The sequence below is a fragment of the Grampus griseus genome (assembly GCF_964374135.1).
Source record: "Grampus griseus genome assembly, chromosome: 10".
In the NCBI taxonomy this organism is placed as follows: domain Eukaryota; kingdom Metazoa; phylum Chordata; class Mammalia; order Artiodactyla; family Delphinidae; genus Grampus; species Grampus griseus.
In genome coordinates, this window is record NC_139004.1 from 3,255,298 (window position 1) to 3,271,531 (window position 16,234).

At 49.6% G+C, this 16,234-nt stretch overlaps 1 protein-coding gene across 1 annotated transcript in view; it reads left to right on the forward strand.

Moving 5' to 3' along the window:
* The window catches only part of CDYL (chromodomain Y like), a 153,466-nt gene that overhangs the window by 126,074 nt on the left and 11,158 nt on the right, over nt 1-16,234 (forward strand). Inside the window, exon 3 of the mRNA XM_082664061.1 lies at nt 14,907-15,163. Coding sequence (XP_082520187.1) covers nt 14,907-15,163 — 257 coding nt within the window. The remainder of the gene's footprint in view (nt 1-14,906; nt 15,164-16,234) is intronic.

Below are 16,234 nucleotides of genomic sequence, written 5' to 3' on the forward strand. Positions count from 1 at the left end.
TTGGGACTCCCACACGGTGTGTTGGTGTTCTTAATGGTGGCCCAGAGGTCTCTGAAGTTCTGTTTTACTTTTTTCCTTCCTTCTCTGTTCCTCAGGCTGGGTAATTTCAACTGACTTCTCTTCATGGTTGGTGATCGTTTCTTTCGCCAGTCTACAGCGGCTGAACTGCTGTAGGGAAATTTTCGTTTCAGTTATTACACTTTTCAACTCAGAGACTTCTGTTTCTTTAAGTAGTCTGTTGCTATTGATAGTATTTAGTGAGGCATATTGTTCTCATACTTCTCTTTAGTTCTTTTGACATTATTTCCTTTAATTCTTGAACGTATTTGAAATAGCTGATTAAAGACCGTAGTAAAGTGCATTCTTGTCTGGGCCTCCTCAGTGACAGTTTCTGTTGACTACTTTTTCCCCCATGTGTGGGGTCATTCCTTCTTGTGTCTTTGCCTGTCTTCTGATTCGTTATTGTTATTGAAAACAGGACTTTTTAGAAAAATGTGGCAACTCTAGGAATCAGATTCTTCCCCTCCCCAGGGTTTTTTGTTATTTCTAGCTCTACCATTTGACTTTTCATAGTTTCTGGGTCTTTGCCTAAATGCCCCATCTAGTAGTGCAGGTTGGTCACCTTTTCTGTTAGTTCCTTTTACATGTGTCATGGTTATTTTAATGTCCCTGTATGATGGTGTCGTTCCTGGGTCATCTCTGAGTCTCATTCCGTTGATCGCCTTGTTTCTTGACAATGAGTTGTATTCTATTTTCTTGATCTTTTCTGTATTTCATAATTTTTGATTGACTGCCAGACATCTTGTATGGAACACGAGAGTCTAAGAAAAGTAATATTTGTGCCTAGAAATGGGCGTGGTTTTTCTCAGGCAGCTGGTGTCAGAGGTTGAGTCGTGCTTGTCAGTGGTTGAGCTGGGTGTGGCTTTTCCTTTGCTGTGGTTACTGGAAGGTTCTTCTCAGTGTGTGTGCTCTGCTACCAGCTTTCAGCTGTCCCCATGCCTGAGTCAGGGAGGACCTCTCTCACGTGCTGTTGCCCCTCCCCTAGGAGCAGAGTGCTGGTGACTTTTTAGTTCTTTTCTAGGCTGGGGTCATGGGAAGTGGGGAAGCTGCAAGGGGAGTGGGGTCAGGGTGTTCTTGGTTCCCGTGTCACCTCCGCCTTGGGCCCCATGTGCCTCAGCCCTGGGGGTGGAGCTTTCTCAGGATTCTTTCTCCTACCCAAGGGGTAAAAAGGGGTTTTCTCCCCACACCCTCCTTCCCTCAGGTCTAAGGGCCCACAGTGTTTGCTGCCCCTCTCCAGAAGCCTGAGAGGTCAGGGCAGGCAGGTCAGTCTCCATACCTTTCCCCTGGGGGTGGCAGACCTCTTGCTCTGTGCCTGTGTTACTGTGAGCGAGGCTGTGTCTGACCTCCCGCTTCGCCTGGGTCTGTCTCACGAATGAGCTGCTGTACTGTCCTGCGAGCTCACGCTCAGCTGTCAGCAGTTCTTGAGAGTTTCAGCTGATGGCTTCTGACTCGTTTCTAGAGGCCCTGCCTTCCCCTGCCGCAAATGACGCAGCCCGCGCACCCCATCTTTCCCCTGACAGGCTTGTCTTTCCTAGAATTTCAGTGTATTTGGTTGCCAGTTACAACCTCAGGTCTCTGATGAGCTCAAGGAAAGTTGCCACTGTGTAGTTTGTCCAGCTCTTTAACCAACCTTTCAGCCGCGGACAGGTCGTTCTTCGTTCTGAGCTGTTGATCTCTTTTCCCCATTGGCTTTTGTGTATGATAGAGCGCAGCGTTTGCAGAGTTGGTGCTTAACGGGAGCGGGTTCTGACGTGCTTTCTTAGAGCAAGGTCCACAGAGGGCCCCGCCCGTGCTGAGCCCGAGCCGGGCCGTACCACCAGCCGCGTGGTCCACTGACCTTCCCGGCACGGTCAGCGCCTGCTCAGGTGTAGAAGCGTTTCACTGCAGCACTGAAGCCCGGCAGCTGAACCACTGCATCCAGAGTGGGAAGAGGGCAGATCGACCTTGTAGCTGGGAGACCAGGAAAGGGGTCAGGAGGTGAGAGGTCAAGAAGATGCTACATGGGCTCTGCGTGTGGTGTGTAAGAACACACCTCCCTGTTCCGTGTGCCAGGCCTGGTTCCTCATAGGTCTCGCGTACCTTTCCGTGTCATGGGGCATAATCACACCGTCCTTAATTACAGCAAACTCCCTACTTCTTTTTGAAGAACTTCCATTTGGTCAAATTCTAATGGATATCGATGATTACTTTTCTAAGATTAATTCCTAGATTTGGGTTCATCAGAGGTTTTAATGTTTTTGATACAAGCTGTCAAACTGCCTTGCAGAAAGCATGTTACCACTCTGCTCTCAAGAGGACATGCTTTGTGTGGGCCTGATGGTAGGGGTTTTGCTATTTTGGAAGTTAGTCTCATGTGTTTCTCTTCATATTAGAATGCTTAACTTGATTGCTTCAAATTTCCAATGTGTGGACATTAATTTTAAATTCTGTTGAGAAAATAAAACCACAGACGTGTTTGGGGTAACTGCCTTTTTAGCACAAACTGCGTACTTTTCTCTGAGGAGGTGATTCTTCACACCAGATTTTTTGAACTTTAAAGCTACTCTATGTTCCTGTGAGTAAATTTCCTTTAAGTAGTCGTGAGATAAAGAAATTTTGACCAAAAAGAACTAAACGTAATTCTTTTTTTTTTTTTGCGGTACGCGGGCCTCTCACTGTTGTGGCCTCTCCCGCTGCGGAGCACAGGCCCGGACGCGCAGGCTCAGCGGCCATGGCTCACGGGCCCAGCCGCTCCGCGGCATGTGGGATCTTCCCGGACCGGGGCACGAACCCGCGTCCCCTGCATCGGCAGGCGGACTCCCAACCACTGCACCACCAGGGAAGCCCCTAAACGTAATTCTGAGTGAGCATCACAAATACTTAGAACAGTTCCTGGAAGTTCACTCTGGGTTGAATTTTGACCTTGTTCTCATGGTCTGAAAACTAACTGAAAGTCCAGTTAAAGCGTGTCTGGAAGGGCGGATGACGAGCTCTAGGTGGCCGTCTCTTTTCCCCAGGCCAGCCTCTGCTCCTGCCGCCAGTCTGACCTCACCTTCCTCTGGCTTCATTCTAGGCCAGCGGCTGAACTCTGAGGACAGGCGCCTCTCAAGTCCTCACAGCCTCTTTCCTTTTAAAATAAAATCATTTTTTCTCATTTTCTTATGGCGCTTCCTGAATGCAAGGAAGCTTGGTGTTTGTCCGTCTGCTGGGTGAGCTGTCTGGATGGACGTCCAGCCCCACGTCTGCACCAGGCTGGTCTGAGGGCTGATAAGGGGCCAGTGAGTGCCCCCCACCCCTCCCCACTGAGCACCTCTGCTTTGATCAGCTTTGCGTTTTAGGCTCCATGTTAGATTTCGTTTAGGTAGGGAAGGCAATCCGTGCGTGGGGAAATGTTAGGAAAGCCGTGGCCTTTATGCACGGGGGGGGCCCCGCTGAGTTCGCAGTCTGTTCTGTGTGTGTTGTCCTTTGCCTTTATTGTTTTTGTTGCTTCTGGTTTGGGGAGGCCGAGTGTCTGTGTGTGTGGGTCTCTTGATCTTTCAAAGACCCTCAGGGAGTAACTTCTCTTGCGTCTTAGAAGTAGCAGGTTGTCGTCTTAAGCGGTAAGTTTGTTTTTTTTATTTAGAATCTTCTTTTACTGGGGTTTCCAGCCTTGCTCTGGCCTCCAGAAAGCCAGAACTAAGTCTGTGTTCCGCTTTTAGTGACTGGCCGCAGGACCTCCTTTTTCCTGCGGTGCTGTCACCTCGGCTTCATCTTGTTGAGGGCGAATGGTGTGCTTCCAGCAGACCTTGCCTTCGTGGCTCTAGTGGTCTCTCCTGCCAGTCAGGGTCTAGAACATACACTGGTATGGAACTACGAACCTAGAGAGTCATGACAGCATTTGAGAACACAGTTAGAATGAACACAGGTGCTCTTCTGGTTTAAGCTGTCGCTCATTTAGAGATGAGGTGAGGCGTGGAAAGGAGGGCTGCTTTACAGTGACGGTTCACATGAAGAAGTTAAGAGTACTCTCCTCTGCAGTGCTCTGACGTTTGAACACGTAAGACACTGACTGTGCTGGGAGCACGTGGAAAAGATTAAAAGTTTAGATGACAGGTTTTCATCCCTGGCCTGTTGCTGTTGACATTGCAGATGGAAGACCGAAGAAGACCTCACTGTGAATATCAGCAAACACCTTGAACTTATCCTTACTCTGGGTGATAATGTGCGTCCCAAGAAGGGGTTTGAAGTCTTGCGCTCTGTGAGGCGCCCCTGCACCAGCGCTAGGAAATTAGCACTTGAACATTTTAGCCTAGACTATGCTACGCACAATAAATATAGACTGTGAATTAATTTTATTTGGAGTAGAAGTTTGATTGTACTCTACATGTACCTAACCATGAGCGTGTCTTCCTGTAATATGGAGGACTTGAAATTAATGGGCATGCACTGTTAAAATGAAATGGGGAAATCAGCTTGTAATTGATTAGTTCTCTTACTAAAGCAATAGTTGCAAAAACTGGTTGGTTCTAAAAGTCAAAATAAGCATTATAAAGAAAAGTGTTGAGGGACTTCCCTGGTGGTGCAGTGGTTAAGAATCTGTCTGCCAGTGCAGGGGATTGGGTTTGTTCCCCGATCCGGGAAGATCCCACATGACGCGGAGTAACTAACCCCATGCACCACAACTACTGAGCCTGCACACCACAACTGCTGAAGCCCATGCACCTTGGAGCCCACGAGCCACAGCTACTGAGCCCATGTGCTACAACTACTGAAGCCTGCGCGCCTAGAGCCTGTGCTCTGCAACAAGAGAAGCCACCACAATGAGAAACCTGCTCGCCGCAACTAGAGAAAGCCTGTGCGTAGCTACGAAGACCCAACACAGCCAAAAAAATAACCAAACAACTTAATTAATTAAATAAAATTACTTTAAAAAAGAAAAAGGAAAATGTTGAGAGAATTCAGTCCTGTGTCAAATAAGGTAGAATCATTTTTGAGGGAAATAAAATCATACCATGTAGGTAGTTATTGTTATCCTTCTTATATGTATATATTTTTGTTAATCCTTCTTCTCAGCACTAAAGAGGAATGTGGGTCTGATCATTTTCTGTTCCTTTTTTTTGTTCTTAAAGTGACATAGTATAAAGGTTTTTGCTAGGTTTTTTTCTCTCCAATATTTGACTTAGTTTCAAGGCTGTTAGTGAGGAAATAAAATGCACTACATTTAAAGCATCACCTGTCTTATTAGATTTACTTTGGGAACTTATCCTGATATGCTTATTTAGAATGATAGGATTTATATTGCTAGTAATTTTTTATTTTAGTTTGTCATAAGTAAAACTAAACTTAATAGCTTGAATTTGCATCTATAACTAAATCTTGAATCACACTTGAAAGTTTTCCATTAACCTCTTCAAAGAATACACTTCACTTGTAAGGGTTTCCATTTCCTCCGTGTTCCTAACTTTGATTCTGAATTGTTGGTGCCAATAGCTTTGCACCTGCTTTACTGACAATTCTGTTGAACTCAGTAAAGATGACGCTTAAATTTCCTTTAGTCTACTGAGGACTCCTGTGCTTTTCTGGATCTAGGAATCCAAATCCCCTTAGGGATTAGTGCTTCCTGAGGAGCTCAGCTCAACTCACAGTGAAGATTGGAGCTGACAGAGGGCTCTTCTATACATGACGGGGCTGTGGAGGAATGACCTTTGTACCAGGAAACTTCACAACACAGGCAGGGACTCTCAGTGGTTTCTGGTTGTGCCTTGAACTGACTGTAGACGTTTGCATAGTTTATGGTGACGTTGCTAATTGGAGTGTTTTTATTCCAAAGAACAAAAATCTTTAAGCTCCTTTTACTCTCCTCCTGTCAAAATGTCATCAGGAAATCCTCTGAGTAAAAGCAAGGCTAGGGAATTCCCTGGCGGTCCAGTGGTTGGGACTCTGCGCTGCTTCCACTGCAGGGGGCACGAGTTCGATCCCGGGTCAGGGAAATAGGATCCCACATGCCATGAGACACAGCCCAAAAAAAAAAAAAAAAAAAAAAAGGCTAGTTCTCAGGGCCAAAGGCACAGGCTTGGGGAGGCCTGGGTCCCACCGTTGGGGAAGCCTGTGGCCTCACGTGTATCTTCAAGCTGCAAGACTGGCCAGGAGAAAGCGATTCCCAGCAATAAAAAGAGAAACAAATAATGTGTTTGATGAAGATTTTATCTCTAGACTAAGCCTCGGAATCAGCTACAAATCCTTGTGCAATTCGTCTTGATTGTATTAACTCATCCAACATTTGTCTCCTCTGCTTCCGTATCCCAGGAAAACCAAAGAAATTTAGCAAGAAGATGGAAGTAATCACAGTCCAGGCCATGATTCAGATCTTCTCCAAGAGTTTGATTATAATTTCTAACTAAACACATTCTAGCTAATTTGGGAAAATACTAAATATAACTTCAAAAAATTAAACATAGAATTACCATATGATCCCTTTCTATATCAACAGATACAGACTTGTATATGTACAGGTTTGTATAGAATGCATAGAATTACCAATTCCACTTCTAGGTATACATCCAAAGAATTGAAAGTAGGGACTCAGGTATTTGTACGCTCATGTGAATACGAATGTCCATACAGCATTATTCACAACACCCAAAAGGTGGAAATAACCCAAATGTCCATTGGGGAATGAATGGATAAACAAAAGTGGTGTTTTTAAAAAAAAATACTGGAATGGAATATTATTCACCTTTAAAAAAGAATGACGTTCTTGCACAGGGTACATACGACATGGGTGAACCTCAGGCATTACGCTAAATGAAATAAACCAGACACAGAAGGACAGATGTCATATGATTCTACTTACATGAGGTTGCTAGAGTCATCAAATTCACGGACACAGAAAGTAGAAGGGTGGTTGCCAAGCGAATGAGGAGTTAGTGTTTCACGGGGTCGGCGTTGCAGGTCGGAAGGTGGAAAGCTTTGTGGATGGATGGTGGTGATGTTTGCACAGCAGTGTGGATGTGCTTAACGCCACTGAACTGGACACTTAGAAGTGGTTAAAATGGCAAGTTTTATGTGTTTTTACCATAATAAAAATTATGTTCCCAAATCTGTTTGCTAATGTTTTATTTAGGACTTTTGTTCCCCCCGCAAAGTACATGCATGTGTGTGTGTGAAGCAAAGCTAAGCTGAAGCAGTTTCGGGGGTACTAGACTGCCCCTTCCCCATGCCTGGCCTGGTGGCAGGAGTTACGAGGTGACAGATAGCTCTGTGGTTTGTTTTCATAGGACAGGCAGGTGGGGGAGGGGAGTTGCAAGCGGCCCCCTGGCCTGCTGGTTGGGGGCTCCTTGACCCCAGGAGGGCAGCTGAGCTCTGGACCTCGGCTTTCATCTTGTGGAACAGATTCAGTGAGATGCCAGGACCCCAAGTGCTGATGCGCCTGTGGTGTCCGTTGTCCTGCCTTGGCCTCCGCGTCCCAACCTCTGAGCGCCTCCTCAGAAACCAGTATGATTGCTCGCTGGCATCTACCCCCTTGCTTTGGGGGAAGAATAAGGGAAAAAGTGAGGGAGGGTTGTCACTGAATGGGAAGCCCTTCTGAGGGGAGGTGTGGAAATCTTCAGGATGTGGAAGTATTTACTCTCCTTAATGATACTAACTGCAAACAGTTACAAAATTATAAACACAACCATTGGGCTACTTAGCTGTGAACGTGTGGGCCTGTCTCCTCTAATGTAATGCAGCTCTTAACAAGGTCAGCGGTGTGATCTCATCCGTCTTAACTTCCAGACTCCCTGCAGGTTCCCAGACCTTGAGCCTTTGCTGTCTCCTCTTTTTCCCCCCCCCCGCCAAATATTTATTTATTTGGCCGCGCCGGGTCTCAGTTGCGGCATGTGGGCTCCTTAGTTGCGGCATGCATGTGGGATCTAGTTCCCCGACCAGGGATCGAACCCCAGTCCCCTGTATTGGGAGCACAGAGTCTTAACCACTGCGCCACCAGGGACGTCCCTGCTGTCTCCTTTGATTCACTCGCTAAATTTGTTAATGGAGAAAAGCAATCGTGTTGACTGTCTGAGTATTTCGAGTTTCTCTGCATTTCTGATACCCTGATTGACTGTTCTAGCATCTCCCTGTCATCTCTCCAGTGGTCATCACTTCTTGTATCACGTATTCTTTCTCTTCTTTTCATTTCCTTATTTGTCTCTTTCAGTCATTTGGACTTTAAGGACCCTCTTCTGCTTGGGAGGAACTGTTCCTGCTGACCGGATCTTGGTCCTCTGACCTAAGCTTTTCCCTCTGGGAATCGTGAGCATCCTGTTCAGACAGCAGTTGTGCTGCATCTGTCAGTGCGCAACAGAGTCGCGTGAGAGGGGCCCCGCTCCCCTCCCAGAAACCCCGGAAACCCCAGGTGGCTGGGAATGTAGCCCCAGGAGCATTTGTTTTTAAGCTGCTCAGTGATGCTGTTGTGAGTCAGTTTGAGAATCTGTGGACGGCAGAACATTGCACTTATCGTGTCAGATATTACACTACTGTATACCTCTTGGTTCATAATCTTTGGTTTAATTGGGGGGGCTGATTTTACATAGGTTTTAGGAAATTATAATTAATTAGCTAAACTTTATTTTAAATTGCATAGTCTCATTAATTGCCACTTTTATCTCAAAATGTTATTTTTCTTTTTAAGTCTCCTCATTGCTTTTTCATACTTAATATTCCTAGATTGGTTCCCTCTGGAAACTTAGTTATTTAACAGAATGATTTCAAATGAAGAAATCATAGCTTGTGTCCTTTTTTTGGTCAGTTTTCAGAATGCTTCCTAATTCTAGGTACTCTTAGATTTGTTAACTAATTCATTTCACTATTTTCCACTCATCTGCTTTCAGTATACTTCTAGCGTTCATGAGCTGTTTCGTGGTGTCAAGGAACTCTGTGTGGGCTTCATGCACTAAAATGGCTTTTATACACCCTCCATCCTTAGGCATTCTTTTGCTCTTTAAAGAATGAGTTGTTCGCAGTATGTTTTCCCCAGTGCAGATTCTGTGCCAGTGGCTACTCGGTACAGAGTTGTGGAGCGCCCTGGCCCTGGCTCAGTGAGGCTCCAGCTCAGCTTAGGAAGCTGGGATGCAGGTGGTCCTGCCTGGATCCTGGAGCAGATGGTGGTACCTGATTGATTCCCAAGAGGGGATGTCAGAGACATGAAAGAGACCCAACTATGGAAAATCTTGGTTATTCACCTGATGCATTTTTATTTAAGTTGGGGGGGGGGTGGTGGTTGTTTTTGGTTCTTGTTTTGTAGGGAAAATACTTTCATGAAAGGTTAGAGGAGAGCTTTTGTGGTTGTGGCCTTGGTCACAGCCAGTGTGTTGTCAAAACTAGAAGGCAGAGAAGCAGTGAGGCTGATGGAGGTCAAGCTAGAGGTGAAAGACTGGAAAGCGGGCTGGTGGAAAAAGCAGGGCAGGGAGGGGCCAGGGACCGGACGTGACATGAGCGTGCAGGGCAGTGATCACAGGTCTGTCCCTGCCCGCTCCCACCCCACAGGTCTTCAGCCAAGAGTCAGGACAGTGACCCGGCAGCCTGCTCTCCTCTCCAGCCACCCACCTCCCAGGGTGGCACCAGCCAGCGAGGGACACCCTGCTGATGCTGCTGAGAAAGCAGGAGGCATGCTGACCGGGTGGCGAGGGCTCGAATCTCAGGCTTATTTATTGGGTCAGGTGTATCCCAAGTGTCAGAGGCAGTGCTGGGTGCCCTCCTGCTCTGGGGAGTCACCTCTTACATCCCAAGGTGGCGAGCGTCCAGGGGGCTCAGCGGGGGTGAAGGGGGGGACCAAGTCCGGGTTGGGGCCCAGAGGCACAGCCCACGCTTTCTCACAGTGGGCGCTGCGTGCACAGGTGCTCAGATCGTTCCTGATGTATCAGTCGTGTTGGAGCAAAGCATTATAGGAGCACCGATGATATGTTAATGTCTCTTATGGAGACAGCCAAGAGTGAGCCTATAAACTTTAAATCCAGAGATCCCCATGGACAGGGAAGTGTAATTGAAGGAGTTGCAGCAGAGACTTTTATAATGACTTACAGAGGAGTCATTGAATGTGTTATGGAAACAAGGGATGCTAATGTTTAAAGCCTACCTTTAGTTCCACGTTCATTTGAAGAGTTTTCTGTTAATGAATTCAGTTTGCAGATTATATAATCTGAATAAAATGGTCGGCTTTTATATCATTAAACAGGATTAGGTTCAGTGAGTGTGGATGACAGCGTTTTGAAACGTTAGACTCCATAAAGGAGGGCGGATGATTCTGTAGACACTGTAGTGCTTGCGCTCTGACTTCAGACTAAAGAAAGTAATGGCCATGAACATCCAGGAGGCCCGGGTCCTTTTCTTCTTCCAGCCTCCTGGGCCTCCTCACCTTCAGTCTTCGTTCCCAGGTCAGCATTTCCCCGCAGCGTGGAAGTCACCTCCAGGCAGAACGCCCAGTGTGTCATTGGGCTCACCTGCCCCCTTCATGCTGGCAACACGGTCGTGCCCTGCCTGTTGTCTGGTGTCTGAAATGGTCATGTGGTGGTTTGTTCTGTTTTCTGGGTCTCACTGGCCAATGAGGAAATCCAGACACCGTTTCTCTATCATGGTTGGAAGCACATTTCACGTTAGAGACATGCTTTTTGAAGCAGTGAATTTTTAAATTTTGTTTATTTATTTGGTTGCACCGGGTCTTAGTTGCGGCTCACAGGCTCCTTAGTTGCAGCATGCAAACTCTTAGTGGCGGCATGCATGTGGGATCTAGTTCCCTGACCGGGGATCGAACCCAGGCCCCCTGCATTGGGAGCACAGAGTCTTAACCACTGCACCACCAGGGAAGTCCCTTGAAGCCGTGAATTTTAACAGGTTAGCAGTACATGTTTGAGGGTATCTTTTTTTTGGGGGGGGGGCTGCGTTGGGTCTTCGTTGCTGCGCGCGGGCTTTCTCTAGTTGTGGCGAGCGGGGGCTGCTCTTCGTTGCGGTGCGCGGGCTCCTCATTGTGGTGGCTTCCCTTGTTGCGGAGCGTGGGCTTCAGTAGTTGCAGCACACAGGCTCTAGAGCGCAGGCTCAGTAGTTGTGGCGCACGGGCTTAGTTGCTCCACAGAATGTGGGATCTTCCCGGACCAGGGCTTGAACCCGTGTCCCCCTGCATTGGCAGGCGACTCTTAACTACTGCGCCACCAGGGAGGCCCCTGAGAGTATCTTTTTTGCTCTTAGAATGTTTTAAAAGAAAACCGTTTTTCGGAGACGCTGAGTGAGGTTTTCCTAGCTGGATTTCATGCCGGTTCCCTGGAGCTTTTGCCTCCTGTGTTTCCCTCAGAGCCTGGGTCACACTGCGTGTCGCACGATGGTTTCCATCGTGGAGGACGTCTTTTCCTGAATCTCAGTGTTTGCCTTTTAGTTGAGTCCTTAGCAGTGGCTTCTGCTCTGAAGTGTGGCACTGCTGCCCCCGATTGTCACGAGGCTGGGTGGGCTGCAGGCCTCCTCCTCTGGGTGCAGGGGGCTGGGCTGAAGGGGCGTTGGGATCCCCGCCCCTCATCTGCTTGGTCAGTGGCAACCGCGTGTTCCAAGCACTGGGGGTGCGGCAGTGAATGAGACAGACGGGGAGCTTGGTGACGTCCAGCCACGGAGCGTAAGTAAAAGTCGGGTGGGACAGGGTGAGCCGGGTGAGGCACGCTGCGAGGGAGACAGACTGGGCCGCGTGGGTGCTGCCGGGAGGGCCGCACGCGTGGGGACCGAGGCTTCCCGAGGAGCTGCCGCTCAGATGAGCAGAAACAAGCAGCCGTCTGGAGCTCTAGGGCCAGAACGTTCTAGGCAGAGGGAACGGCGAGTCCAGAGGCCCTGGGGGAGCACAGACCTGAACGGGGGGACGCACGTCACGAGGGGCGTGGCCCAGCGCTGGCGCCTGCGAGTCTGAGGGCAGTCCCGCCGTGAGCACTTATCCACCTGAACAGGGTCCTGCAGGTGGGGCTCATATTGGGCTTGGGGGTTGAGCCACTGGCAAGATCACAGGCTCTGCAATCAGCAGAGCTCTAACAGGGACGCGAAGGCCAAAGCCAGCAGTGCTGGTTGGCGTGAGGCAACAGAAATCCACGGCTACATTTGCAGAACCACGGAGAGCTCCGGGGGACGCGCTGCCTCCAGTACGCTGAGCTGCTTCCAGAGCTCACGTATCAAGGCTACGTAGATACGTACGTATCAAGGCTTCTACATAGCCTAGAAACCCTCTGCCTTTGCGGAAGGAAGCCACCAGGGAAACTCCTGGAGCGTTGAGGAATGTGTGGCTTTACTTACCCTGCGAAGCAGGAGCAGGTCGGGTGGAAGGGCTGATCCGAAGCCGGCGACTTCACCCTGGTGGGCGGCGGGCACCCAGCACGCAGAGGGCTTCCCCGTGTCACCAGAGTAATTCCTGCTGCTTTGACACAGCACCTGTTAACTCACTCAGGGTTGGTAACATCAAGGTCCAGACACACCAGCAAGCGCCTCCCCGAGAACCTGCTCCTCCGGAATGTGCCGGAGCCCCAGCCGGGCCGCCCGTGGCCCTTCATCGCCCTCCCCCTTCACCCGCGGCGGGCGGCCTCCCTGCCTGCCTCTGCGTGGGCTTATTTCTGACGGGACCTCTTTTTAGGCAGGGGAATCATTGTCAGTCCCGTAAATACCGGTCCCGCTCAGCTGCAGTTGCTTTTCTGGGGCCCTTACCACCACATTTTAACAGATTCCAGGTTTGAACATGTATGTTTTTTGCATGTGACAGTTTTTGTCGGTCGTACATTGAATTCTCCATTCTGGCTTCTGCCCTCCAGTGAGACAACTTCCTGGGTGTAAGAGCGGCCCCTCGTGCCCCACCCCCCCGCCCCACGACCTCTCCATTCCCCTCCTCTCTGTGGCACACGCCACTGTTGACACAGCCTCGTCGCGTGGCTCCGCTCCCTCCCTTGGGCAGCCCCCTGGCCCTGTGCGCGTGACCCTCCCCGCACCCAGGCAGGCTCGCGGCTCCCCCTCTCCTTCACTGCTTCTACTTCTCAGCTCCGCTGTCGTTTCTGGACACCCACTCCGCTTACCACAGGCCCCGCTTCTGGGCTCCGGAGCCTCTTCACTCTTCACTTCAGCAGTGACTGGAGAAAACCACAGTTCCCTGTGACACTCCCCTGCAGATGCCCCGTCTCCTGGGCACCAGGCTCAGTGGCTTAGCCTCATCCATGGCCCGTTCCTCCCTGCACCCGAGAAGTTGTCCGTTCGCGTAGACTCCAGCTCAGGGCAGATGGGTGGAGGAACGATGGGCAGAGGGAGAAGTGGGGACAGCAAGGACAGCCCAGGCGGGCCTGTGACAGGCCTGAGAAGAGAGGGCAGTGCAAGGATCCCTGCTGGCTTCCTCAGAAAGATTCAGCAGTGCCCTGTCTCATTGGTAACAGCTTATCAAATGCTCTTTCCGTTACAGATCCTTTAGAAACTTATCCTACAGGTTGGCCAGCACATTGGAAGGGACAACACAAGCCAAGGTTATGCGTTGCAGCATCATTTGTAGTATCAAAAATTGCTGGTAAAATGCATTATAGAAATCCACAACGCTGTGTCTAATGTGCTGCCATGTGTGTTTGTTAAAGGCGGGTGAGAGAGAAGCATTTAAATTCATATTTGCTGATATACACATAGGGCACGCTGTAAGACACCTGGAAACCAGACACAGTGGCTGTGGAGGGCAGGGGGTCGTGGGCTGATGGGGGAGGCCTTGTACCATGGACCTTTTTATAGTCTCAGAGTCTTGTACCATTTATGTATTAGAACCTCTCCCAGATTTTCCCAAAAATGAATTTATTTTCAATTCTAAAAACCTCCAAAGTAGTTCTACTAACTGAATGAAAGTCAACCTGTTTAACCAGGGAGACGATCTGACGTCTCTAAACGTCCCTTCACAAGTCGTCTCCAGCGGCTTCAGCTCATCTTCTTTCACTTTGCAGGAAGCAGTTCTGACTCGTAATTCCTCCAGCTCTTCTCCTCAGGGAACTTCTCTCCTTGCTCGTTTTATCAGTAAAGCCCGATCCAGTTCCTTGCATTTCTTTCCCTTTCTTCCTCCACCCAAAGGCTCTATACATTCATTACCAGGTTAGATGATATTTAGACAGTTCACACCCATAGGAGCATAATTATTTGCTTTAACACTTGAACCCTTAGCCTGACATTTCCTGGTAACTCTAAGAAAGTATCAAACTCTTGACTTTATCGTAGTAAGAAACACCAAGTTCGGAAGGCCGTGTCTTTAAGGCTGAGTGAAACACAGCAGCTAGCCTGACACAGAACAGCCGACAGAGAAGGGAGAATCAGCGGGACTAACTTTCGGTGGCAGGAGAGAGCGCCGTCTCCAGCCGTTGAAAAGGCTGTTTGAAAATGTAGTAGAACTGGGACCAGGGGGCAGAGTGGCCCGAGGGCGTGGCGGACCCGCAGAAACGGGGCGGGGCTGCTTCGTGAGCCTGTGTGAGCAGCTCTTCATCCAGAAGAAATTTCGGCTAAAACGGCAGATAGCTCGGCTCTAATAACATTTCTTTGAATCAGTTTCCATTTTTCTTTCAACTTCTCAAGCCCGGAATATGTCCTCTTCATGAGACCCGTTCTAGTTCAGTTCCGTTCCTCAAAAGTCTCAAATTTCGCAGTTTCCTTTCAGCACGTTCCTTCCCATCTCTCGTTTTATTAGGCGGGATCAGTGCGAGGGCGATTTCCTCGTCAGACTTGGGAGGCAAACAAACGCCTATCCTCTGCAAAGGTTCTACTTTTTAAGCTTCTTAAATTAACACAGTCGATCCTGGGTCTGTCGCAAGCATTTTTCCCTAATTCAAAGGCGAGTTGATGGCAAGACCTCACCGACTGCTGTGCTTTCGGACCCCTGGCAGGTTCCTCTCCATTCATGGATGCGCTGACGGCCAACGGGACGACCAACCTGCAGACGTCAGTCACGGGCGTGACGGCCGGGAAGAGGAAATTCATCGATGACAGACGAGACCAGCCCTTCGACAAGCGGCTGCGTTTCAGCGTGAGGCAGACGGAAAGTGCCTACAGGTACAGGGATATCGTCGTCCGGAAGCAGGACGGCTTCACCCACATCCTGCTGTCCACGAAGTCGTCCGAGAACAACTCTCTCAACCCAGAGGTGAGCACCGTCCCTGGGGCTGCTCGGGGCCGCCTGTCTCTCTGGGCCTGCGGGGCCCGGTCCCTGCTCTCCTGCGCCCTTTCTCATCCCCCATCCCCACCCCGGGCTGTTTCACCCGACGGTGGAAGCCAGCGCAGCACGGCAGGCCTGCTCCCCGTTATACGTGGGGACAGTGTGGTCCGGCGAGGACCCGGCTTCCTGCTCGGGGCTCTGGCTGTGAACAGGGAGGTGGCGGTGGTGCCCCTGTGCTTCCACCTCCCGGCCAGCAGCTCTTCATCCACCGGGGGGGACGGAGGGCCTCCCTGAAGTCGCATGTAAAGCGTGTGCACACGCCATCCTGTAGCTTTCGTCAGGTCCCAGAGCTCTCTGTTCAGACAAGATTAAAGAGCCCCAGGTCCAGCCTTCTGAATATCTCACCATCCTTCCCAGTCGGTCCCAGCACTCCACGTAGTGGAACTTATAGCTGCAGTGATGCCAGTGCAGTTGTTACTGATCGTACCCGGTAAAGGTAGCTTCCCAGGATCGAGGGAGACTGGTGCTCGCAAAGGCTCGAAACTTAGTTCTGTGAAGTATCTAAAATCGGAAGTGTTTGTTTGAACCTGCACTCTTGTTTCCTGCTTGTGAACAGCTAGGTCACGCCTTTTCTGGACGAGAAAACCACAGAAAGCTAGTGTGTCTGGCCAGGATCACGGGACAGACCAGCTCAGGGTGGCTGGTCCCCGGTACATCGTTAGACCGTTGGTTATTTGGAAGTCCTTCAGAGAGACCATTTTAAGTAGTTTGTGCCCTTCTAAAATGCCTCCATGCTGATGTGCTTGTACTCGTTACCCGTACGCACTAAACTTGGGGTTTCTGTCCCAAGGACGGAGGCTGGTGTCAAATGAAACCAGACTAGTAGTTTGTTTGGACTGGTTGCACGCGCCACCTGCTGTCCACACTGTAGAAATGCCAAGGGGATATAATACGTAACTCACCCACCGAGAGCCGCAAGGACGGGACCGTTGAGTAACTCAGATTCACACATCTCTCTAGTTATGATACTCTGTTCGTAATTTGTTATGTGATGAGACT